Raw genomic sequence first — 24,828 nt, forward strand, 5'->3', positions numbered from 1 at the left:
AATGACTTGATCAGGGTTACAAAATCGACTTCCAACAGAAGTGACCTATTAGCCTTTTTAATTTAAACCTGTTAACTATATGAGTAACTTAGGTTGATTTACCCCCTTGTGGTCTTTTGCCAACTTGAGCACAAGTAGAGTCTACTTAATGCTCAACATTGGATAATGACTACAAATTTCTTTTGTCACTCAAAAAAAAAAAAAAAAAAAAAAACAAAACAAAACAAAAAAGAAGCCATGCTGTCTAGGCAAAAGATTATACAATAACAATGTGACAAATACACCACTACAACACATAACGTAAGTTTTGGCACTACAACACATAACGTAAGTTTTGGAACTATAATAGGATAACAAACCTTTTAATGTGGGACTGAAAACTGAAAACAAATTGCTTCGTGTATCTATGAATGATTGCAGACAAATATGGAAAAAGGAAAATATACATGATTATTGAAAGAAAACAAATATACCCCCACCCATGATTCAATCGTAAATGCTCCTGTAGAGCTTCAGATGTTTTATTAGCTTCACTGACATGTCTACCTTGATGATCACTGCAACTCTCCAACAGGCGCTTCGTTGAGCCACAAGAAATGAATGAAGTCGTACAACTTTGCACTAACACTGACCTGATCAGTTGATAGTTTAGAAAGAAAAAGTCCAATCAGCTTTACAATGTAATACTATGTTCTAATAGTTCTACTTCATTGTATACATGTTTGCATAATTCATATATACCTTGTAAGGTGTTGGGTTCAGCCTTCTCATGTGATCAGGGCGCATTTGACTCAGATGCTCAATGCAACGTTCTCTGATCTGCTTAAGGGGTGGCAAAACCTCTCTTGTTTTATCTTCAAAATCAGAAAGCACCGTCAATTTTATCAGGGGAGGGGAATATGATTTTTTTCATTATAATCACAGGGCTCCTCAGAAGTTAGAAAAGCATTTTAAACTTGACAAGATATCATGATATGCTGTTGTAGTAGGCGGAGGGAAGGAAGATAAAATGCATCTTTTGAACTTTCAGCTTAAGCCTTTCCAAAATACCAACCGTAATTTAAGCTCACCTGAAGAACCAGGCCAGTAGCACTTTAAGAGTTCCTCAACATGCTGAGGTACCACATATGCTCTTTTGGATTCACTAAATGGATGTCGGCACAGAATGCGTTCTCCAACCTGTAAAACCGAAGTCATAGATGAGAAGATCTGATCAATTATCAAGTAGTTATGCTGCTAGACAGGCAGTGTGGATACAAATAATTTCATGGCTTACCTTTGGAGGGGGTTCATTTTCCCCTGTCATTATGTCCACAAGAGGGTAACCTTCCTTCCCATACAATCTGTAACACCGTTTTTTGCAAGGAATTGAAACCTAGAACCAAAAACACAATGAGCCTTCGTATGGAACCACAAAAGCAACAAGATAAAGAGCACTTCTTAAACAAACCTTGGTAACATCTTCAGAAAGCTTAATTCGAGGCTGATTATTTATTTCAACTAACTTGAAGACAACCCCTAGAGCTGCTTGAGCATAGCATGTGACCAAATGGGTTCCAATACCAAATGCATCAACCTCATGACCCTGTGAATAGATCATCATAGATAAATAATTAAATATGATTTAGATGTACTTTAGTTTCTTAGTGACCATATGAAGAAACAATGCTTGCAATATCTGTCATGCTCCTGATGCTTTTACCTGTTTATTCAAAGCATCCAAAGTTTCCTCATTAAGGTCATTGCTCGCTGTAATGCTCATCTTTCCAAAACCAGGCACTCCAAACTCTTTTTCAATAGCACAAAAGAATTTCCTGGCTTCACAAGACTGATATGCAAGATCACCAGAGTCCAGTCTAATACCTATAGCTTTATACCTGCAAACAATACAAGAAACAAAACAACTGCACTAATAAACAATGTGAATTGTGGCCGATGCTAGAAGGTTTCTGGAATTTTGGAGACAAGCTAATGAGTGCCCAGTTAACAACAGCCAGGTTAATGCTCAGAACATTGAACGTTGGAAGAAGCTGAATGCGGACACAGTTGTGGATATATCAAACAAAAGGATGGGATTTGGTTGTATTCTACGTGACTCTGATGGGAGCTTTATTGCTGCAATGCAGATTCCTTGCAGAGGTGTTTTCACAACAGCAGAAGCGGAAGCTATCAGTATGACAGAGGCACTAAGTTGGCTCGAAAAAATTGATGTGGAAGTTGAAATAGACGCTCTCAAAGTCCATCAAGGATTGCTTTTCCATAATTCTGCTACTACTTTTGATTTAATCATTAGAGATATTCAAGAAATAGCTAAACACTTTTCTAATATTAGCTTTTTATTTGCCAAACAATCTGCGAACATAGCAGCCATTTGTTAGCAAAGGATGTTGTTACGAAGTCAGGTTGTTTGGAATGATTCACCATTCCGTTTCCTCTTCTGTTTGATGTTATCGCCCCGGACAAGTCAAATTAATGAACTGATTTCTTTCTTTCAACCCAAAAATTAAATTTAAAAAAAAAAAAAACAAAAAAAAAACAGAAAAAAAAATGTGAATTTGGAGAACACAGTTTTATCAATTGAACACCCATGTCACAATTTGTGTGTGTGTGTGTGTTTTCTTATCAAACTTCATTACATCTTCAATGGCAGGGAATACATTTTTCACATAAATTTTCTCATATAATGTAAAGCCAATAAGCAATTGAATATTTTGAACTCACCCCAAATCATTAAGTGCAAGAGCAACAGCACAAAAATTTGGAATGCCACTTCTAATAACCTGGTAAAGCAGATTTAAGTGTTAAACAATAGACCAACTTTGGAAGAGAGAAGGAAGAGAAAAGGGAGAGGAGGAGGGGGGGGATGGATTCTAGGGCCAATTAAGCACTCAATATTACTTACATCATAAGTGTCCACAAGGGCCAAAAAACTGCCAGGAAATGCCAGTGCATATGATGTGAAAGCTGCTATTTCACTCTGATTTGTCTCGCCAAAAATTCCACCTAGTAATTTTGACCACTGAAAAATCAAGTAGACTCGTCAAACAAATGATATATCTGTGTGTTAATTATAACAGGATAAGCACCCAACTTTCCATTACAATTTGCAAATTTGGAGGAGCAAAACAGATGCATTTCATCTGTTGATTGTAGAACTATAATCAAATGTTGGTATAAAAAATGAAATCTACTGCCATGGGGAAAAATAGGTAATGGTTTGGAAAGCATAGTTATTAGTATACCAGATAAGATGTCAAGACTTGCATTGTATCAATTTGTTACTAGCACTAAGCGTTTCACATATATGCAGAGACCAGAGCACAAAAATGTCAATCAGAACTCATATGCTTGGAAATTACTTAACACATGGGACAGCTGAACCATAAAATAATAGCATGGCTCTCATCAATCAATGAATATATTATGACAAGTAAAAACTGAAAATGGAGAATGATGCAAAAATTAATAAATATGTAGTATGTCAACCAATCCAATATAAAACAAACAAATCAAGCAGTTTGTGCAATTGCCAGCACCTTCAATTTATTAAGCCATGCTTGCACCAGACTAACAAAGTCATCGCAGACACTGGAACCATCACTCCTATGAAGGGACTTCTCAACTATCTCATCTGGGCTCTGCAATTACTGGACCAAGTAAGATACATAATAAATCATGCAAGAAAAGACAGTACATCCACACATCTCAATAACGGGGCATATTAAAGTGGCTTGGGCTCCATAAAAAAGGCATGGGTTATAACAATGTCTTAAATTACAGAAGACAGACAGAATAAAAAACTAACAATTGATAACAATGTAGATCCTAAGAGATTACTAGTTGATATTCGACATTAAACTCAATGTAACCGAGGCTCTGAGAGTGATGGGAGTTCTAACTGATACTTCAAGGCCAACTTCTAGCATATATTGTTTGGGGTTACATATACCATAAATGAGCTAACAAAGGCATGGGAATGTGTTCCACGAAGCGGAATTCCAAATATCTTTCCAGCAGCCACATTACTGTAACATTTTTGAAACAGGGTATTAGAAATTGATCAGTGCACCTAAATTCCAAATATGAACACAAGGAAATATGATATCAACTAAAATCTGTTCTCATTCATTCTTCATTAAATTGTTCAAAATTATTAAACATGCTTTTAAATAATTGATTCACTAGAGTTGTATAGGGAGAGCCAAAGAGGTGACAAAGTTGAATGTACAACTGGTTCTAAGGTAAACATGGTATTAGGCAGAATTTGGACATCTCCTGCAAATTCACACGAATTACACAAATTTGATGCTGTGAAGACTGGAGTGGTACGGGTAGAAATATTGAAAGAATTCTTCAAGAACACCTATATAATAGTTGAAGTATCAAGGAAAAATACAATAGGGGGCCAGACGATGCACTTAATTGATATGTACCCATAACAGCCCATTAAATTAAACAAATATCTAACAGGATTTACCTTGTAGCATCAAATCCTCCCATATAGCAATACTTTGACGCCCCTATACCACCGTCAGGACCCTATTATAAGAAAGATCCAAGAATCTTTTAAGTATAAATGACATAGGTGAATTTTTTTTAATACAAAATAAGCAACCTGCGCTCGTCGGAGTCCAAATTCAAGAAGTAATTTTTCCTTCCCAGCAACAAAGCGATGTCTTGCAGCGTTGGTAGTAACTAATGATGCATAATTTATAAGATTTACAAAAGGAGTTTCCAACAGTTGAGCCACCTGGAAAGGATAAAGGAAACATTATAACAAGAACTGAACATGACACCAAACAATGAGTACTGCCGTTTAAAGAGATACTCACAGCAACTGGTCCTTCAACCCTCATCAAGGGTACCTTAGGAAAGACAACAGATCCTTCAGATATGGAATATATTTCAACATCAGAACAGTCAATGCTCCGTAGGTACTCAAAGAATCCATCCTAGAGTCCATTGAGAAGCATATATTAGTAAAGAGCATAGTCAAACTTAAAGCACCATTTGCAAATGTATAACCTAGGCACCTCCTTAACTCATCTCATAAATTCGACATAAACAGAACTGTCTTCACACGTTCTTGGAACTTTTGCCATGTTAATTATCTCTAGAATGCAGGCACAAGTTTCTTAGACGCGATTAAAATGTTTCCTAAGAAGCTAAATTTTGTCCACAGATGGCCTTGTATAATGATAATGCTCATAACAAAAATAAAGATGATACATATACACATTCACTTGTCTGTGGTGAATCACCTCACATGATGACGGCAATGACTGCCGGAGAAAAGCAATCTCATCCTCTCTAAATTTAAAATTAGCAATGAGCTTTATGCACTCTTCCAACCCAGCAAAAATTGTATATTCACCACCAAATGGATTCTTCCGGAAATACAAGTCAAAGCTACAAGATATTACTAATAAGAGATTAGTGCCATACAATAAAGATAAAAATAACAGAATCAAATGAAGTTAACTATATTGATATACAGAGTACAATAAAAAATGCATGCATAGCAGATGCATTGAACCAATGATCTAGGAAGAGTGATATTCTTATCTAACATTACAAGTACAAGTACAAATGCTCCTGTAAGCATAACTGCATAAGACAAATTTTATAAACTTGTAATCATGCCTGGAAGGCTGGAAGGGAATTTTAATTATTTAGAAAATGATCTCCTGGTATGCAAAACATTTCAGTACATACATAAATGCATGATAGCAGCTGACATGAATTTTAAGATGTGCATATGAATACAAAAATGAGCAAAACCGCGAGGATTAACATTAATAAAACTACTCTCCAGATCAAATATTCCATAATCAACAAAGCCTAATGTAATGATTGCATCGAACACATTATGTTGCATACAACAATTAAGAAAATCACAGAGAAAACATAACCAAAAAAGAAAAAAGTGGAAATTAGCGACTCACACGGCTCGCTCATTGTGCTTGCCAGCTTTCCAGTAAGCATAGGCCATGGTGAACTGATAGAGGTCCGTGAGGAGAGGAGTCACCATCGGATTGGTCGGTCCGGCGATGTTATGCCCCTCACACTTGCGCTCCTTCTTCGGCCCATTAGATACAGCTGCCATGTCTGTTCTAAGGAAATCCTAGGGCTTCCAATTCCCAATCCGGCTCTATATACACACAGACAAAGACCCTTGTCCGCGTAAGTATGAACTATTCTATTACCTATATTCTATGGAGAGGTGAATGAAGCGGAAATCCTTGAGGAACCAGGTTCCAGAGATTTATAGGACCGTTAAGAACAAAGATTTTGCAGGAGTATATGCCACAATCTATGGATGTTTTTATTGTTTGCGTATTTGCAGTTATTAAATTTATATTGTGTCGAGGTGGGACAAAAACGACAAGAATATGAAATGCAAGGTCGAGGAAGCTGGAGAGTGGTGGTGGCGGAATTCAACACTTGCAGAGCGGGTTCTGGCGGGGCCCAGCTCGCTAAGGCTGTGGGTGGGTTGGAATTGGAATACAAATCCGAATGAGAATCAAATACTTAATAATAGATGAAGTAAAATTAACAAGGGTTATTTTGTTCTCACATTGTAACTTTTATTCTCACATTCCATTAAATTGCAAATCATTAGGAGTCTCAGAATTATAATTTCATGAAAAAGTATTTCTTGACCCTTACGGTTGACGTTCAACCTTTTGGAAGAATGAAAAAGTATTTCTTTCTTAACATATTTAAAATTTTTTAACTTTTTAAAATTAGGGGAGAAATGAATTTTAGTAAGTTTTTTATTCCGACTATAACTATAATGCTATGCTTAAACCAAGTGTCAAATATTTTGGTTGACATCTACTACAATAATTGCAATTTACAAGCAAACGAGTCATATATTATTGGCACTTTTACACTGATCTTATAATCAAATAAATTTACACTTTCAAATATTATAATTATTTGTAACTTCACTTTTAATTTTATTTTACTTTTTGACGGGGGAAGGAGATGAAGCCCCGCGCAGACTCTCTCCTGCTCAAGCAATCACTGTCGACCAAGGCATTGAGCCTATCTTCCTCTATTCCTCATAATACTCACAAACACCACTGGGTGGATCGCCAAATTCAATCCAATTGCGCCCTTCCTAAATAGCAATATTAGCAAGTCCATCCGCCACTCTGTTTTGGTTGCGAGGAATGTGAGTAATATATAATAATATATAATAAAAAAAAAAATTTATTCGTGCATCGCAGGGATAATTTACTAGTGTATATTAATTGATTTGATTTTACCTAATTAACATACAATAAAGTCAAATCAATTAATGATTAATTAACATAAGATTTGAAATTCAACATTTGTGGGATGTACCCACCATAACAGTATAGTATTAATAAAAAAAAAAACAAAACAAAATAAAAAATCAAATTTATCTCAATTAAATTGGTCAAATAATTGATTTGGTAATTACATGAGTTCAAATTTGGCTCATCGTCAGAGCCTACGGACTCTTTATTGCCTTTCTTGGTTGATTGTTTTCATAAATCAATAAAGGTAGGTCACTTAGTTAATTTATATGGTATTAGTTAAACTATTTAAAAATATAAGAGGGAATTTTCAAAATGGTCCCCTGACCCTTTCTCAAATTGATCTTATGATTTTTAATTGAACTCAAACTAGTCCTCTAACTATTAAATTTTAAACTAAATCGATCTTCCGTTAATTGGGTATGAACTTGATAACAAATTAAAGGGCAAAATAGGAAATTCAGCTCATATATTCTATTATATTAAGATTTCGACTCCATTGTTGAATATACTAAAGTTGTTGCATAAAATCTAGGATTTCCTGATATGCTCTAGAAGAATTTTGCTACCTTTGCTTAACTTCAATTGGATTAGGGTTCTTTAGTCTTTAGGTTGTTCGCTAATTTAGGAGAAAAATCAAAGGCACTAATAATTTAAACATTATACAATGTAAATTTTCAGCTTTGCCCTCTAATTTGATTGTTAAGTTCACGTCTGAGTAATGAATAACCGATTTGACTTAAAATCTACTAGTTAGAGGATTAGTTTGAGTTCAATTAAAAGTCATATGACTTTTTGAAGATTCCTCGTAAAAGAAGAAGAAAACATACGCAAATTACTACAATTGAAAACCTACGCAAATTACTACAATTTGATTCGATGTTATCCAGTCCGTGCTCTGTGCACTCTTAGCTGAGGATCCAATTCTGACTATGACTTCAAAAAGACGTATCAAAATCTAAATGGTCGTCAAACCCATTTCGCAAGTTTTGTGGAATTCATTCATTCAAATTTCAAGGTTTTCCATTCCAATTCTTACCTACCGTTGGTCACGTCTCAAGGGTAAGAGTCATACAACCTTCGAGCACGCCAATTGAAGTCCTCCGATTCCGTAAAAGCAATTTGAGAGCTTATTTATCACGATTAATGTTATTCAATTCGACGTGTTTAAAGAGAAATTATCGTATTTTTTAATTGAATTATTACTCACCACAATCTCTCGATATTAGAATCATTAGGATTATAGGTGTAAAAGTCATTCGATTTGTTAACTGATATCACTTTTTTTTTTTTTTAATTTTTATTTCCTCTTACCTTAAAAAAATCCATTGATTTATTGACCAATATTGGGCATGTTCTTTAGAAATTCCCAAATTGGTGTATTCTCAATGTATAATTCCATGAGCAAATGTACACAAATAATGATTAATTGATATATCTCTAAAATTTATTTATATGTTGCCATTTACTTAAAACGAATAATGCATGTGTGTCTATCTTCTTCTTCTTTTTTTTTTTTTTTTTAAGTGACAAGAAAAACTTACCGTTACTGTCCGAGAGTGTGCATTGTGTAAATTTTACTCTTGTGTGATGAGTTCAACTGTGCTCTCTTGTGCGACGAGTTCAACCGAGAGAATGTTGGTAAGAATTGAACTCATGATTTTTTTATTTTTTTTTTGATTTAGTGGCTATGAAGCATTTTATTTTATTTTATTTTTTTAATATCAACAAAATTGTCGCTAGCCATTGCCCATTGGCTTGGCATGAAGGTAACTAGGGAGTATAGTGCAGCTTACGTGCATATTCCAAGGAGTAAATTCCAATGATTTATACGTCATTTTTTGTGGTCTGTTTGGTTAAATTACGCCGAATGAGATAAATTATACTCCGTAAATTTTATTTTTTTTGTGACGGGAGGAATTCGAAAACACTATCTGAATATATGTATTTGATAAATTTTGTTTTTATGTAATAGCTCATCTATTACATTGTAGAGCGGAAGGGTAAACCTCACTAGAAACATCATGTACGACGGGGCTTGATTAAAAAATTATTGACAAAAATTAAACTCATGACCTTCTGATATGAGAATTATGCTCCACCGATTCAATCACTCATTTCGAGACTTTAAAAAAAAAAAAAAAAAAAAAAAAAAAAAAAAAAAAAAAAAAACTGTGACCTTTATTCAACCTTTGGCAGCAATGAAAGGTTCCCTAGCTATTCATTGTAATAATCAGACGAGGTAACCTTAATATACTTTGGGCGGCCCAGACAAGGTGAGTTGAATTCACTTTGGGCTGCCCTGTAAAGCCCGTAATTTTTTTTTTATTTTAGTTTCTAATTTTCTTTATTGAGTTATTTTGTACTCTGAACGGCAAATTATTATATGGACCATGGTCCACATAGTGCTGTATAAACTATAACAAAAGTACATTTTTAATATACTAAATGTACATTATTTATGTATAGAATGTACTGACCCCTTAGTAGTGGTGCTAGAGGCACGGACCATGCGAATGACACTTCGGTGCTACCATGTTGGTGGACTTTTTGGTGGTTACGGAGTGGGGCATGTAGTTGCTCCGGAGGAATATGGAGGCGATATAAGGGTGGCCTGGAGATACAGGTTGGAACTGATATAAGGATGGAGAGGAGTAAATGTTGGAACTTGGTATAAGATTGGAAAATGGATTGTGTGCTTTGATGATTACTTGCTAATTAATTGTCATTGGATCCCATTGTTGCCTTTAATTGTTATTTATGAGCTTACCTGTCTATTATGCCTTGCAAATGTAGGATGTATGCTAGTATCTCTATGATATTCGAAATGTTGTCTTATTGATGGTGTCTCGAGTCTTGATCCTGGTTTTAAAGCTAGAGTTTGTTTAGGGTTATATATATATTCCAGTCTCAAAATGATTTTCTTATATCTACCTATATTGTACTCAACGCGTGGGAGTGGGTTACCAGCATTATTCGCTGACGGTTGTTACACCGCATGTTTTTTCAGGTACTGACTAATAGCCTCGGAGTGCGTTAGACGGACCCGCAGATTTAACATTAGTTAGTTCTAGTCATAGTTGCTATGGCCTGTGTGCCTTGAATTGTATTTGAATATTAATTGTGGATTATGCTTAGACTAGTTAGTTGCAGCCGTGCATCTAGGTTCTCAAACCTAGGTGTGGCATAGCACCCCGACTCTTATGGATGGTTTACGCTCTGTTTGGATGATTATCGTTAGATTGCATTTATTATATAAGTTTTTAAATGTTTAAAAATTAGAGGTGTTACAGAATATATCTCAAATAGAGACAGGATCCGAGAGTACAAAAAGGACGCATAATCAATGTAATAGCTCTTCAAGAATAAGACATTTTCAAGGATACTTAACAAACATAAGCTCATAGGAATAACCCACCAAACACGGATTCCAATGACATAGCAACAACAAGTAGGTCTCAACTCAACAACTCAATGGATTCCAAGGATAGGGATTCAAAGATAATAAGTTAAAGTCGAATTCAAAAAGATTCCAGGATAAAGATAATAACGGGATCATACTAGTATCAAGAATATATCAATTATATTAGCACTATAAATCAACGAAAGCTCACAAGAATACTTAAGAAGAATTTATAAGCATTCTAGATACAAATTCGACAATAAATTATGGGAATGTCAAGAATAGATGTTATCAACAATTCGAGGCTCAAACTCAATCAGAACAACTTCTATTACTCAGCTCGAGACACTATATAGCTTCGATAGACAATCAAAGTAAACTGGAGGTAATCAGGATAACTCAGGGATCGACAACAAGCTACGAGATAATGTCCAGAAAGCACAAGCTCAAGGTCAGCAGTACGAATTCAAAGATTCTCATGCCATCAATAACAAGGAATTTAGAATAGAAGATTGACACAATGAACACAACAATATACTCAAGATTCAACGTCAAAACCAAACATATAAACAAGAAATATGCTCAATCAACCAACAACATAGTGTATGCTCATATATAGAGTGAAAATAGATTTTAAGGACATGGAGTTACACTACCAAAACCATAAAGATTCAAGGATGAAGAACATGGTTCATTAGCACTATGAGAGTTCATCAAGAATAGACATTTATCAAAGATAACATCAAGAATACACTTAGGGATTTCAAGAACAAGACTGGAACACTATCAATATCAACGAGGAATTCAAGAACAAGGGCTATGATATAAAGACAACACAAGAATATTCCCAACTTAAAAGATAGCTCAAGAACGACACGAAGGACATGCTCAATAGCTTCAAGGATATAATAGGCAAGAGATGACCCAAGAATGTCAACAAGTTCATACTTAATAGATTCAAGAATAACAAGATCATTTATAAAAGTTGGAAATAGGTTTTGATGGACAAAGAACTTACGTGCACACTATCAGGGTACAACAACCACAGATCTAAACAAGAAAATCAAAACACATAATAACAACAAGCATTCGCAAGTAACTCACAATTTCACCGCGTTTCTATAAATAATCGATAACCTCGAAGAATGTCTGAAAATCTTATACTTAAACACTTAGCTTATGGTCAAACTTCCTAGGGTATAAGTCAATCTTAATCACCCTAGAATCTACTGCATAGGGCTCATATCATTAACTATAACCACTCTAGAACTTTAACCTAGGGCTATGATACCAACTTGTAACACCCATTTTTTCTTAACTTAAAAACGTAGAATAAACAGTCTAAAAAAACGAAAACAGCGGAAATAAATACTAAATAGGATAAATATAAATCCAAAATCCAACGCTAACAAAAGAAAGAGGAAGTGTTACCGCCGGTTACCCACCCTCGAGTAACTGCACAGGCTAAAGGACTACAAATCTAGCAAGAGTCAAAAGCTCTAAACATCAACATAAGGGGATATGCAATCCCCGGTGTCCAAGCACCAACGAAAACAAAGTAGTCAAGCTACATCCAAAAAGGGAGGGATAACTAGAGCTAACAACACCTTGAGCTACACACTACCACTATCTATGCGAGCTCTCGTCATGCATCAAGATCACCTGAAAGAGGTTAAAAGCACATATGAAAAATAAACCAGCTAGCATAAAATGCTAAGTATAAAACCACTCAACCCTGTAACATAACTATAGATATAGATTTTGGACAACGGTTGACATTCAAATACAACGAGTACTCACATAGGCAATAGGATAAACCAACAATAAACCCAAGTAAGGATACTATACATATAAGCAGGTTTACTCATCAACATTTGCAATAATAATACACTTCGAAGATCCACGACATGCAAAAGGTGTAAGTACCAAGTAAGAATCATACTATCATACGAATACATACAACAATGTAACATACTACACTTCCCAAATACTCAACATCATATACTATGCAATAATGTAAAGTCGTACGATAGATGCAATAGTATAGATATATAGATACTCATACTCTCGATAATAGATATAATACTTTTCTGCGGAGGACCTCTTTCACATCTCGTGTTTCTCTTTTCTCTTCTTTCTTTCAAAACTAGGTCTATGAGGCAGGTACTCCGTTGCAACGAAGCCCTAGCTATGGTGCTTCCCACACAACCGCCACATCCGCGCACCTACAGAACCTCAAACTCGTGGGGAGGTAGGAACTTCACGAATCGTGAACGGACCTATCCGGGCTAGCAAACAAGGGCCGACCTAATACTCATCTCGCCCACAGAACCAATTCTCTAGGTTCTTAATCTTTCTTTCTTTATTTCTTTCTTTCTCTGTAGAATCAGGTATCGTACTTTTAGTGTGCACACCCCCTAACCGGGATTCCAAGCTCAGCGAGTAGTATCCAACCTAGCAGAGTAGCAGCCCATGATTTTTCTACCAAGCTACTTCGTTTGTTGGTGCTTGACCGATCTTTTCTCTTTTAATCCGAAAGGACATAGTCAAAACGGGAGCCTCCAAAACAACGGTTTTCCTCACTTCATATAGATAGCATACATATATCTCATACAACTTCTCTTTTCATGTTGGCAATTAAAATGATATGCAAGCTTTCAAAATAATATAGGCATAGGTTTCCAAAATACATATACGGGTTTTGAAAATATCCTAAGGCAATAATATAGGCCATCTAGAGTGTGCAAAAGCTTTTAATATGAAAACATAGGTTTTATGTACCAAAGTTTATGAAATAGAAGTTAATGCAAATGAAACCATATGATCATGCCAATCTCAATACTCATGAACTAGATAATGCAACTAGGGCATTTAATCAACTCATCTCATAACTCAAGTCCAAAACATGTACTCAACTTTCATGCTCAACTGTACTCAATAAACACTTAGGAAAATCATTAATCATGCTTCGTTTGGAAAAGTGGATTTTATTCACAAATCACATAGGCATATCTCATACTAACGTGTCGTTACGAGCCCGAGTATCTGAGCCACAAGGGACAACGATTCCCGGTCCAAAACAACAGAAGTAGGCTGAGCCACAAGGGCCCTGCCCTTCCAGACTGCCCAACGAAACTAGGTGACGGAGTCAGAGGAGCTCCGTTACTTAGCCCCGTCGAGCCACGGTGCTAGGTGGCGGAACACACCAGCGGATCCCTCCTGGGTTCGTTGGTGGTTCCGCACGGTCACTCCAGTGACCAAACCAGTGTGCTCGACGAGTGAAACAACAGACCAAAACTCCACTTTCCATATTGCAACATAACTCCAAAACAACCTCAAACATTTAAGAACAATAAGATAACAATACAAGCTCATAATACACACATAAACATTTATTCTTCAACCTTTCTAGGCATCAAAACACCAACAATACATTCATATCATCAACAACAACACAAGATTAAAATAATAGGTTTTGGGAGTCCATGGTTTATACCTTGAGCTATTTTCTTCTAGCAAAATCCATTCCTAAGTTTTTCTTCCAAACCTTTCATCTTCCTTCTCCCAACCAAGGCATAGCAACCACTACATCATTTCAACTCAAAAAAACAACAAGATACCCACATAAATACATCATCTTAACAACTTAAACTAGAGGATGGAATGGAGGAAGAGATGAGGAAGCTTACCAAATCTTGAACCTAGGGTTTGCTAGGAAAAGCTCAAAAATGAAGAAGATGAAGATGATGGAGAGATGGAGAGATGGAGAGAGAGAGTCACGAGAGAGAGAGAGAGAGAGAGAGAGAGAGAGAGAGAGAGGGAGAGATGAGAGCTGCCAAATGTGTAGGAGAAAATGAAATGAATAAGGGTTAGGGTTGAATAATGTCCTTTTGTAGCTAGGGTTGAGGGATAAAAACGTAAATATCATATTTTTGGGTAGAAGACATGGGTTATGGATTTAAAGTTAAAAGGAATTTGAATAATGAAATAATATTGGGTTTATTTTGAAGTCAAGTTTGGGTCAAAACTGGTTTATCAGTTTCACAGGTTCCACTCAGATTGACTTTTGGGTTAAGATTTTGAAAAATAAATAGGGTTTTTTTTTTTTTTTTTTTTTTTTTGAGAGGATAAATAGGGTTTTCAAAACCATAAATAAATATACAAGTATTTTATATTAAATCATTTTGGAATAAAGAGTTTAAAATATTTATTACTCGTTTGGCCAAAAATTATCGTAGGAACAAAAATGAATTTTATTTTGAAATTTTATTAAATAGAAATTTGGAGAAAATATCACAATAAATTCATCATACCTATGGAGAAATTGCAATGTAATGTGCCTCACAAAAAATTTGTGTTTACAAAATATGGAACAGGGTATGCAATAACAGAAACTAGATCAACTTGCTAAATGGTTTGCTTCGATCGATGATGGTATGATTGGCGAAGATAATGATGGTTATGCTGTTGTTGATATTCCATTTGAATTGTTGTTGAAATCAACTGGTGATCCTATTGTCACTATTGTTCAAAGTAACTTTAGTGGATGTCATATTGATGGGAGTTTTTTTCAAAGTAGTGCAATTTTAGCACCAACACTAGAAGTTGTCAATGAAGTTAATGAATACATGTCTAACATAACTTTTGGCGAAGGAAAGACATACTATAGTTGCGACACAACATGTAAAGTAGATTCTTCCGGCTCAATATTTGCAGATGTCCACACCTCGAAATTCCTAAATACCATACGAGCATCGGGCCTTCCAAATCACTCTTTAACATTAAAGGTTGGGTCTCTTGTGATGTTAATGAGAAATATTGACCACACTCCTTGTAACACCCCTAATTTTTAAAACTTTTAAAACTTATGGAATAAAGACAAATCTATTATTAATTCCCAAACAGAGCATAAACTAAACATAGTAGTCGGGGTGCTATGCCACATCTGAGCTAGAGATCGAACTCAGATGCACAGGCTAAACTAACTAACAAAGCATAAACTATAATTAATACTCAAATACAAATCAAGGCACGCAGGTTATCTCATCAAGGATAGAACTATCTAAACTAAGTCCACGAATCCAACTAGCGCGCTCCGAAGCTACTCAACTGTCCCTGAAAAACATTCGGTGTAACAACCGTCAGCGAATAATGCTGGTAACCCACTCCAACGCGTTAAGTACAATATAGGTAGATATAAGAAACTCATTTTGAAACTGGAATACATATATACTTACGAGACTCTAGTTTAAATCCAAGATCAAGACTCAAGATACATTAACAGACTCAACAGTATAGAATAATCATAAAGACTAACATGCGTCCTAAAAACACGATACAGAACATGACAAGCAGATAAGCATATAAATAGCAATTAGAGACAACAAAGGCATTCGGGACAATTAGCAAGTAATCAACAAGGCACACAATCCATCTTCCAACCTTATACCAAGTTCCAACCTTGTAGCTCCCCTCCGTCCTTATATCAGTTCCAACCTATACCTCCAGGCCACCCTAATATCGCCTCCCCTTATTCCTCCGGGCAGCTACATGCCCCCACCGACAATCCACCTATTAACCACCAACATATCAAGATAGTGCCGCAGTGCCATTCACATGATCCGCACCTCTAGTGCCAATATCAAGGGGTCAACGCATATAGCCCTGACATGACACTGCATCACTTATAACCTGACCCATGCTCAACGGCAAGCAGGTCTAAGGTGGGTTTGTGCCTTTAGCACAGTAACCGCTAGGCTTGTACCTTTAGTACAATGACCGGGCACAAGTGGTGCCAACTGCCAACAATTCATTTCCACCAATCACAATCTCATCATCATCATTCACACCGGCCATTGCGCAATGACCACGATACTCATCACCATTCAATCAATCAACACATAATCAATCAATTAACAATCAAGACATAACAACAACGACACGTATTACACATAAATTCCTAGAACGGTACCAAAAAATCAAACGAGACTCATACACGACAAACGGGGTACAACGAGACACGGGGAAACACCAAACAGGGAAAAACATCACGCCCCACATCAAGTTTCCAGCGGGTGGGCGGCAGATGGAAGACCACCCACCGGCGGCGGTCATATCTTCCAGCGGGTGCCCGGCTGGCAGTCGCCTGCCCGCTGGAAGGAGGCTCGGGCAGCGGGTAGTTAGCGGGTACCGTGCCCCCACTTACCCCCCACTGGTACTCAGGCCACCTTTCGGTCCCGGGGTTTCTCGTGGAACCCGAAACCATGTCCAGACACATTTAAACACATAACGACAATACCACATATTCAATTAATGGGATTAAATCAAGAATCACACCAAATACGTTCTAACACGATTCTTAGACATGCCAAGACTCCACATTAATCATATAACGGTTCAAGAGCATCCGGAACCTCAAGGATATCAAGAAATCTATATGCAAAATCCTAAATACAAGTCCTAGGCTAGACTCAACACCCGATCATGCATAATCCCACCCAAATATATCAAGAACATCACAATACGAAATTCACGATATAAACCTTAGGGCTCTAGACATAATTAAAATACAAGATCATACATATAATCAATCACAATATCAAGAACATCAAGATTATCAAATAAACACAATATAAATCCTATGCAAGGGCTCTATCAAGACTCAATCACAGAATTACACATACGATAATCAAAGGAGCCAATGAATAAGATATATCAAGGAAGATAGGTTTTGTCGAGACATGGGTTACCTCTTAGCCCTAATCAATATCCTTGGCTACTAAGGTTCTTTTCTAAGATTCTTCCACTAATAAATCTTCCTAGGCTTGGTGGTGGGGGATTTCCCTAGCTGGATCACCTGAGAGTATTTCGAGTGAGGGAGGGGAGGATGAAGGTTCTATTTGCTTTCTAATCCCCTATTTATACTTTTAAGGGAAACCTATTCAGAGTCTAAATAGTAATGACCCGTTTCCTTATTCCCTATGGGCTTAAGGTTCATGGTTCAAGTAAAGGTCCACGATCCATTGTGGACCTTCCGGGTTAATTAGGATAATTTTATTGGATTAAATCCCTCTTAATTACTTTAATTAACGGAATTAATTTAATAATTAATTCGGGTTTGAAGGTCGTAACACGGGGTGCTACACTCTTGGCCTTTGGAATGGAACTCGGTTGGTTGTAACCAGATTAGCTTACCATGTTGTTGAAGCAAGCATCTTGGCAGGACCAAATGCTGGCACAAAGGTATTAATTGCTAGAATGACCATTACACCATCAAATCCCAGACTGCAATTCAAGTTTAACAGAAGACAATTTCCATTCATGTTGTCATATGCAATGACGATAAACAAGAGCCAAGGACAAACATTGTCTAATGTAGGATTGTTGTTAAAGAAACAAGTATTTGTTCATGGCCAATTATATATTGCTGCATCAAGAATAAGTAACCCAGACGGCCTCAAAATATTAATTTGTGGTGAAACACAAAATAGTTATATTTCTACTACTAATGTAGTTTATAAGGAGGTTTTAATAATTTGTAATTTAGTCTTTCTTTCAATAATTTATTCTGTAATTTTCTCTGTATTTTTGTACAACAACACTTTATTTTTATTAAAACTGTATTTACCTCGTGCGGTGACAATATCTAGTATTTGTTATAAATATTATTATTATTATGGCCATTATGACAAGACCTTTCATTTGCCTTATATTTATTCCATTATTTATGTTGAAGGATATGAAGAGTTGTATGGATGTATGTATATTCATATTGAAGGCATAATGAAGAGAGAGTTCTTGTGTTCTTAAGTTCTACATCTTGTGTTCTTACTTTTCTCTCTACTCTTCCACAACATATGGCATTACGTTCCGCTAATTAACATCATTGGTAGTGAATTGTAAATCTAGATATGCAGTTGATAAACGTCATGACTGCAACTTACTGGTCATTAGACGCTAATATTTATTTGTAAATCCCCGATGGATTCAACACTTTTTGAAATGAGAAAAGTGAAAATCACAACGTGTATCATTAAATTACAAAAGTCTTTGTATGACTTGAATATTATTGACTGAATGTTTTTCCTCCTGAAGAAGGAATGCATATTGAATGATGGAATTGACTGAGTATTTTTTTTCTTTCGAAGAAGGAATATGCAAATATATACCATTATATGTTCGTTAAAGAATTGCTAATGGAGTTATTTATTTATTATCTCAGTCGATATTGATGATTTAAATGTTATTGAAACACATAGAGAGCTTGGTGATATTAGCTCATGCCGAAAGACGGAGTTTTGAAATAAAAGACTTGGGAAACCCAAGTATTGTCTCGACCTGAAGATTGAGCTTCTCCTTGAAGAAGTTTTATACACCAGTTAGCCTACTTGAAAAATGTCTTGGAGATCTTTTATATGGATAAGTATTATTTATTTATCACACTAACTGTTGTCCAATAATCTCTTGAAGTAGATAGAGGACAATTTAGACTCGAAGAAGATAATGAAGATATTTTGAGATTGGAAGCCCATTACTTCATTGCTATTGGAGCACTATTATATTATTGAACTAGAAGTTCCATATATAATCGCATCAGGTCTGCTATTGAATTTGCTAGCAACATTTAGTGTTTCCCCCTTCAATGAAAATTGGAATGATATTTAACATATCCTCCAGCACCTTCGAGGTACAAAGATTTTGACGTTTATGTGAGAAACCAATATGTGGTTTTGATGGGCTACTTGGTAATGACTCTTTTATTTGATCCCTATGATGCCAAGTCCCAAACTGGTTATGTTATATTTTTACCCCCAATGTCCCATATGGGGAAAAATAAGATTGTGTTGCACACGCAAGTAATATGTTTGTTAATAGGAACCTTACAAAACATATTGCACGTAAGTTATTCTACACACATGAACTCCAAAAGAGTGGTAAAATTTCTGTTGAGAAAGTTTGCCCTAGTGAACAATCTTGCAAATATGTTCACTAAGTCTATGTTTACATCTACTTTTGAGTAATATGTTCATAAAATTGGGAGGTGTAAGCCTAGGAGATTGTTATCTTCAGGAGGAGCGACAACCCCTAGTTGCACTGAAATGGACAATCTATATGGCTTTTGAAATCCTGAAGATTATGCTCTGAAAGCATATGGTTGTACTCTTTTTCCTTAGCTAAGTTTTTCCCCACATGGTTTTCTTTGGCTAAGGTTTTTAATTAGGCAACCAATGTTGGTGCACTTGAGTGGATAGTCCTGAAGATCCTTGAAATCTTGAAGATTATGCCTGGAAGGCTTGTGGTTGTACTCTTTTCCTTAGCTAAGCTTTTTTTCCCAATGGGTTTTCTTAGGCTAAGGTTTTTAATGAGGCAACCGGTGCAACACATGGTTTGACATACTTCGTGTACTCTTTTCCTCGTCAAGATTTTTCCCACTGGATTTTTCTAGCGAGGGATGAGTATAGTTTGATAATGGCCCAGTGGGAGTGTTATAAATATTTTATTATTATTATGGCCATTATCACAAGCGCAAATTATGCTGTGCAACCGAATGCACCATGCGCATGGTGCATACGATGCAAAACGACGTCGTTTTGGTTAAAAAACGCGCGTCCCACTTAAAAAAGAAATCAGGTTCGATTCCCGGCAATAACATTTTTATATATCCATAAATTCATAACTATATATCCATAAATTCATAACTATATATCCACAAATTCATAACTATATATCCACAGCGAATGAATGAAGTAAAAATCCACAATGAATGAACTAAATATCCACAATGAATGAACTAAATATCCACAGTGATTGAACTAAATATCCACAATGAATGAACTAAATATCCATAAATTCATAACTATATATCCATAAATTCATAACTATATATCAACAGTGAATGAATGAAGTAAATATCTACAATGAATGAACTAAATATCCACAATGAATGAACTAAATATCCATAAATTCATAACTATATATCCAGAAATTCATAACTATATATCCACAATAATGCTATTGTCGAGAATCGAACCTGAATATTTTTTTAAGTTGGACGCGCGTTTTTAGTCAAAACGACGTCATTTTGCATCGTATGCACCATGCGCATGGTGCATTCGGTTGCACAGCATAACTATTGTATCACAAGACCTTTCATTTGCCTTATATTTATTCCATTATTTATGTTGAAGGATATGAAGAGTTGTATGGATGTATATATATTCATATTGAAGGCATGATGAAGAGAGAGTTCTTGTGTTCTTAAGTTCTACATCTTGTGTTCTTACATTTCTCTCTACTATTCCATTCAATTTTACAATCTTATTCATATGTACAATCGATATGTTACCGTACAACAATCCCGATAAACTGGGCTAACTGAAGGCGAAATTACAACAGTATTAACTAATTGCAACAAATAATAAAGAATACCAAAAGTCTTTATCGCAACGGGAAAATGTTTCATATTCCCAAGACCTTTCACATTCCAAACGAAAGGGGAGAAGTTTGGTATTTCAAGGGAAAATGTGAAAACCTTTCACAATGATCCATCGACAATAACTCTAATTACTAAGCCAATCACAACGCCATTTACCCAATCATGTCAGCACACAAGTTTTGCCTCATTTTTTTGCCCATTAGGCAGCATTGTAGCAAGAAAAAATTAAATGGCAAAAAAAAAAAAATTAAAAAAATATCAAAGAAGAAGATGATGAATTTAGATAATAAAAGACCAAATTGGATCAAGTGTTTTCTTAGGAGCTTTTAAAATTATGTTTGTAAATAGAGTTAATTCTCAAAATGGTCTTCCGACTATGACCTTTTTTTCAAATTGATTCATTGACTTTTAATTTTCCCAAAATAGTCTACCGACTTTTGAATTTTAAGTCAAATAATTCCCCGTTAGCTTTGGCGTTAAGTTGGTGTTAAAATGAAGGGAAAAACTGGAAATTTAGGTTTTGCACTCCAATTTAAAGCAATCTATGATTCCTTTCAGCAGTATGTGCACATATTTCTTCAAATTAGGTTTTCGCTCTCCTAAATCTGCAATCAAAATGTGGGATAATAACCTAGAAGGTCATAAATTTTTGCCTTGGGGAAGTTTATGGATGAAGTTGAAGATGAAATTTTTTGGCCTTCTAGTTGGCAAAAACCTAATTTGAAGAAATATGTGCGTAGACTGCTAAAAGGAATCACAGATTGCTTTAAATTGGCGTGCAAAACCTAAAATTCCAATTTTACCCTTCATTTAAACACCAACTTAACACCAAAGCTAAAATTCAAACTTAAAATTCAAAAGTCGGAGGACCACTTTTGAGAAATTAAAAGTCAAGGGACCAATTTGAAAAAAGACCTTAGTCGGAGGACCATTTTGGGAATTAAAATATATATGTTCTTCAAGAGAGCAATTTATATATAAATTTTGAAGAACTTGTTATACCATTGACCAGGTGGACCTGGTCCTAACTATATAAATTGTATATTTTAGTATTAGAATTTTGAACTTCTAGAATATAAATTATGTTTTTAAGTCAAAACACATAACAATTGTAGAAGAAAATTTGTGATTACAATAAGGGTCTTTTAATATTGTATGACTGCACTATTTAAAAGAAACTTGTAAATACAAAACAAGGTAATCAATTATATATACAAATAAAATAATTAGTTGATGAATTTGAAAGGGTAAAAGCCAATAAAAGATAAAAATAAAAAATAAAAAAATGATACAAATACTGCTTGTGTCATATAACAAGCTACATTTTGAGTTTATTTCATGTCTTTATATTGATTGATTGGTGTACATTATCCGGGCAAATTATGCTATGGAACTGTGTCCACCTTGCAAATTATAAACAAGGGGGACACGGTAACTGTTCATAATTATGAATATATAGTTCAAAAATTATGAATATATAGTGCTATAATTATAAACATAGAGTTATGAACATAGGATTCTGTAATTATGAATATAGAGATTCAATAATTGTGAATATGAAGTTCAAAAATTATGAATATATAGCTGAGTTAATTCCAGCAATGGTCCTCCGACTATATTGATTTTCCACAATTAGTCCCTGACTTTTAATTTGGACAATTTAGACACTTGACTTTCGAATTCTTTCCAATGTTGGTCCTTCCGTCAAATTAAAGTTAAATGAACGTTAAATTAAGGGGCAAAGTAGACATTTCAATTGCTTAGGGTATAATTCCATCAAAATAGAAAAATTCCTAAATCCCTTCTGTTTAGGCTTCGTTCTTCGACCAAGGCGCCGGAATATCTTGACGGCAACTATGGGTTCCACCCGTTCGGGCTCGGAAAGTTCGAGTTGGACTTGTTGGACCAGAATTTGGCTAAGAACGTCGACGGATACATCATTGGGACAAGGACTGAAAAATGACTTGGCCGAGGACAAGGACTGAAGAACGTTTGGCTAAGAACGTCGCCGGAGATCGTTTTGAATCTTGTGGTTACAAGAACCTACTTTGTTGAACCGTAGATTGCCAATAATCTGTAAACGAGAAGGCTCATTTCAAAGTCCTTGTTTGTTTCTATATGGTGGTGTCAAGAATGGTTATTGTCCACTGGATGTCTCCTTGAATCAGTGGCACAAATTAGACGCAGAAATACTTAGAGGGAGATTTATGTTCTCTGTTGCTGGTATCCGAGATGATGTATACATCGTCGGAGGTTGCACTAGTCTTTCTAACTTTGGCAAGGTTGACAAGAGCTCTGATAAGACACACAAAAGTGTGCTGGTGTTTAGCCCTTTAACAAAATCATGGCATAAAGCAGCATCCATGAAATATGCAAGATCATCACCTATACTTGGAATTTATGAGGTCAGCTCTGATTATCTAATTATCAGGAACCAACAAATTCGTTTAGAAAGACGAGGAATTGGTAGTTCATCCGATGTTTATGAAGATCCTCACAGGCTTTCGGTCAGACTTGCATTCATACACTCCCTTGATGAAAATGAGTTCTCTTTCTTGCCCAGTATGAAGTCATATAAGTTCATCAGACAAAAAAGCGGCCACTCCAATAAAGATAACAGACGGTTTGTATTGATTGCCATAGGCGGTCTTGGATGTTGGGATGAGCCTTTAGATTCAGGGGAAATTTATGATTATGTATCAAATAAATGGACAGAAATCCAGATGTTGCCTGTTGAGTTTGGTATTGCTTGTTCAGGTGTCGTTTGCAACAGGATGTTTTATGTTTACTCGGAAACAGATAAGCTTGCTGCGTTTGACATAGGAAGGGGGTTACTGGATTGGAATCCACATTACCCCTCCTCCCTGGGTTCATGAGTACAACCCCCGACTTATTTCCTGCAACGACCGGATGTTAATGCTTTCAGTCTCCTGGTGCGAGGGGGATGATCAAATAGGCAGGAGAAACAAAGCGGTAAGGAAGTTATGGGAGCTTGATCTTAGGCATCACACTTGGATTGAAGTTTCCACTAATCACGACGCCCCCATGGATTAGTATGCTGCATCTGTCTCGGATAAAACCATGATATTTGGAGTGGAAATGTTCAAAATATTTGGAATAACGTATCTGATGGCGAAACAAACTGGAGGCATATCACAAGGAATCATGTGGCTCATTAGCTTGATGCAACATCGTGCATGACAAAGTCGGCGGTAGTTCTACACTTGTGAATTAGGAACGTAACCTTCGGATCATTTCACGATATTTGAAACCTAACCCACCCCACCGGGGCTCATGATATGTGCTCGTGGTTTCATGTTTTTATCTGTTGGCGGTGACAGACAGAGATTTCTTCCGGCGACAGGCTCGGTGGCGGCGGCGACCTCCGGTGAAGGCAGCAACCAGAAGACCCGCAATTTATAATTTTTTGAACTAATTAAAGAGGAAATATACACTCAATACTCGAAAGGATGTTTTTACCCCTCAAATTGATGTTCACTTAACCTTCATCTAACGGAAGGACTAACATTGGAAAGAATTTGATAGTCAAGGGTCTAAATTGTTCAAATTAAAAGTCGAGGACCAATTGTGGAAAATCAACATAGTCGGAGGACCATTGCTGGAATTAACTCTATATAGCTTTATAATTATGAACATATAGTTCAATAATTATGAACATAGAATTTTGTAATTGTGAATAT

At 35.9% G+C, this 24,828-nt stretch overlaps 1 protein-coding gene and 1 pseudogene across 1 annotated transcript; one reads left to right on the forward strand and one right to left on the reverse strand.

Moving 5' to 3' along the window:
* Positions 1-323: 323 nt before the first annotated feature.
* LOC109178504 (nicotinate phosphoribosyltransferase 2-like) lies at positions 324-6,327 on the reverse strand. The gene is made up of 16 exons (XM_019328128.1): positions 6,308-6,327; positions 5,946-6,151; positions 5,262-5,409; positions 4,833-4,952; positions 4,616-4,750; positions 4,478-4,539; positions 3,950-4,025; positions 3,537-3,638; positions 2,903-3,019; positions 2,722-2,780; positions 1,703-1,877; positions 1,451-1,585; positions 1,277-1,375; positions 1,071-1,179; positions 742-854; positions 324-632 (listed from the first exon to the last, which is right to left on the reverse strand). The coding sequence occupies exons 2-16, from the start codon at positions 6,104-6,106 to the stop codon at positions 555-557; spliced, it is 1,689 nt and encodes a 562-aa protein (XP_019183673.1). The 5' UTR covers positions 6,107-6,151; positions 6,308-6,327; the 3' UTR covers positions 324-554.
* An 8,801-nt stretch (positions 6,328-15,128) lies between these two features.
* LOC109178473 lies at positions 15,129-24,357 on the forward strand (annotated as a pseudogene).
* Positions 24,358-24,828: the final 471 nt, after the last annotated feature.

The sequence above is a fragment of the Ipomoea nil genome, unplaced genomic scaffold (assembly GCF_001879475.1).
Source record: "Ipomoea nil cultivar Tokyo-kokei standard unplaced genomic scaffold, Asagao_1.1 scaffold0848, whole genome shotgun sequence".
In the NCBI taxonomy this organism is placed as follows: domain Eukaryota; kingdom Viridiplantae; phylum Streptophyta; class Magnoliopsida; order Solanales; family Convolvulaceae; genus Ipomoea; species Ipomoea nil.